Source organism: Vollenhovia emeryi, unplaced genomic scaffold, assembly GCF_000949405.1.
Source record: "Vollenhovia emeryi isolate VEMERY1.0 unplaced genomic scaffold, V.emery_V1.0 DF945178.1, whole genome shotgun sequence".
Classification (NCBI taxonomy): domain Eukaryota; kingdom Metazoa; phylum Arthropoda; class Insecta; order Hymenoptera; family Formicidae; genus Vollenhovia; species Vollenhovia emeryi.
The window spans coordinates 1-2,166 of record NW_011961188.1 but is presented as its reverse complement, the minus strand read 5'-3'; the positions used below and the strand labels follow the sequence as shown (position 1 = coordinate 2,166).

General features: G+C 46.4%; 1 protein-coding gene across 1 annotated transcript; it reads right to left on the bottom strand.

The window, feature by feature from the left end:
* Nucleotides 1-244: 244 nt before the first annotated feature.
* On the bottom strand, nucleotides 245-2,104 carry LOC105561748 (the record flags this gene model as incomplete). Its single annotated transcript, XM_012012015.1, has 4 exons — nucleotides 1,888-2,104; nucleotides 962-1,664; nucleotides 637-878; nucleotides 245-406 (listed from the first exon to the last, which is right to left on the bottom strand). Coding segments are annotated over exons 1-4 (1,324 nt in total), but the record flags the coding sequence as incomplete, so codon positions are not given.
* Between the last annotated feature and the right edge of the window lie 62 nt (nucleotides 2,105-2,166).

Sequence of the window (2,166 nt, the reverse complement as noted above, 5' to 3'; positions counted from 1 at the left end):
GCTGAAATATTGCCTTTCTTTACCGGGCGCCCATTCGCAAGTTCATTCAATTCGCGTGAAAAACAAGATTTTTGAATGATCTTTATAATTCTCGTTTCCGCGTCATTTAGTTCTGTTATGCCTAGCTGCCCGCGGTAAGTGTTCTTTGGTCGAAAACGTAGGCATAATGCCGTGATTTTTAATAATCGTGAATATGACGAATATTTCTTAAGGAAGCTACAATCGTTAGAAACCGTCGCTATACATATATTTTTTCGTAATTCGGGTAATTCCTTTAATTCTACGATACCGTTAGGCCGTTCGCCTTCCTCTTTCGTTAGCCACAATGGTCCGGAAAACCATGATTGGTTATTCAGGAAAGCCTGCGGTAACTGACCCCGTGATAGCGCGTCGGCCGGGTTATCCTCTGATCGAATATGTCGCCAAGTTTGTAAGTCTGTAATTTCTTGAATTTGAACAACGCGGTGAGACACGTACGTTTTTAATAGATGAGAATAGTATTCACCGCATCGGGGGTTAAATCGTTAATGATACGTTCGTCGTTCGACGCCCATTGTCGGATATTAAAACCGCCTCGAGAAAGTACCGTGATTATGTCCTCCCGTAACGCGCGAGCTTCGCTAACGGTATTCGTACCTGTAAGTAAGTCATCTACGTATAAGTGCGTTTTGAGAACTCGGGCGGCGTCAGGATACGCGTCGTGCTCATCATCGGCTAGTTTTTGAATGGTTCGTATAGCCAGATACGGCGACGAGGATACGCCGAATGTAAGGGTGTTAAGTTGCAAAGTCTTTATTTGATCGTTCTGGCGCCAGAGTATTCGTTGGTACATCTGATCATCCTCGTGCAACAATATCTGCCTATACATTTTTCTATGTCTGCTGTGAGAACATATTTATACGTACGGAATCGAATTAAGTGAACGAATAACGTATCTTGAATAGTCGGCCTTACCATCAACCTATCGTTTAACGATGTGCCATTACTCGTTTTTGCCGATGCATCGAACACGACACGAACCCGGGTCGTGCTGCTCGATGATTTGATTACCACATGGTGCGGCATATAAAATCCTTCATTGGAAGGGTTATTCACCGGAATCATCTGTTTCAGATCTAAATACTCCTGTATTACTTGCGAATAGGCGGCCCTTAACAATGGATCTGAATCGAGCTTCCGTTCGAGCGAATTTAAACGTTTGAGCGCGACGGTTCGCGAATCGCCAAGGCTCATCTTATCCCTGCGAAATGGTAGTCTCACTGTATATCGACCGTCACGGTTACGAGTAACAAATTTAGTGAAGTGCTCTTCGCATTCGATTTCCTCGTTCGATTTCGGCGTAACGGTGGGATCAGATATCTCCTCAATCACCCAGAATCTCGCGATCTGTTGATCTAGACCAGTTAATTTACATATCGCAGTTTTCGGCTGATTCCGCGACGAGCTTCCGCCCGCAACGACCCGGCCGAGACAAGTATTTTGTAGATATAAATCGTTATCTCGTATCGATAAATTGATCTGGCCTATGGAGAATAACGACAATGTCACCTCCGCACCAATCCGCAAATCAACAGGACGCGGCAAATGAAACTCTGGATCAGCTAATTTTATATTGGACGGTATTGTGATGGAATCTCGCGGGAAAGTTTCCGACGGAACTAAGTCTGATATTATGGGGATTGTCAAACATAATTGTTCATTCAAGATTAGACGAACGCGAGGACTCGGCCTCGATGTCTCTTATCGGAGAGCGCGGTCTCCGATGCGCACGAGCGCGTGAACGTACGAACGCGAGGACTCGGCCTCGGTCTCTAGCGGAAAGCTCGGTTTCCGGTGCGAATGCCCAAACGCGAGGACTCGGCCTCGATGTATCCTTACGGAACTCACTGTGTAGCGATTGAATAGTGATTCGAATGACACCTTTCGAAGTCGTGTTCATTGAATTGATTGCACCGACTGGCAATGCGCGTGTTGTTATAGGGAGCCTTAGACGTCTCGCGAGACCCTCGGAAATGAAATTGGCGGTAGCACATGTATCCGACAAGGCGCGACACTTCATTGACTTGAGTTCACGATCCCGAATAAATATCGTCGCGGTGGTCATCAATTGTGGTGTGAAAATGGGCGTGATCGCTGCGAGACACGTCGCTGCCTGGCCACCCCCCT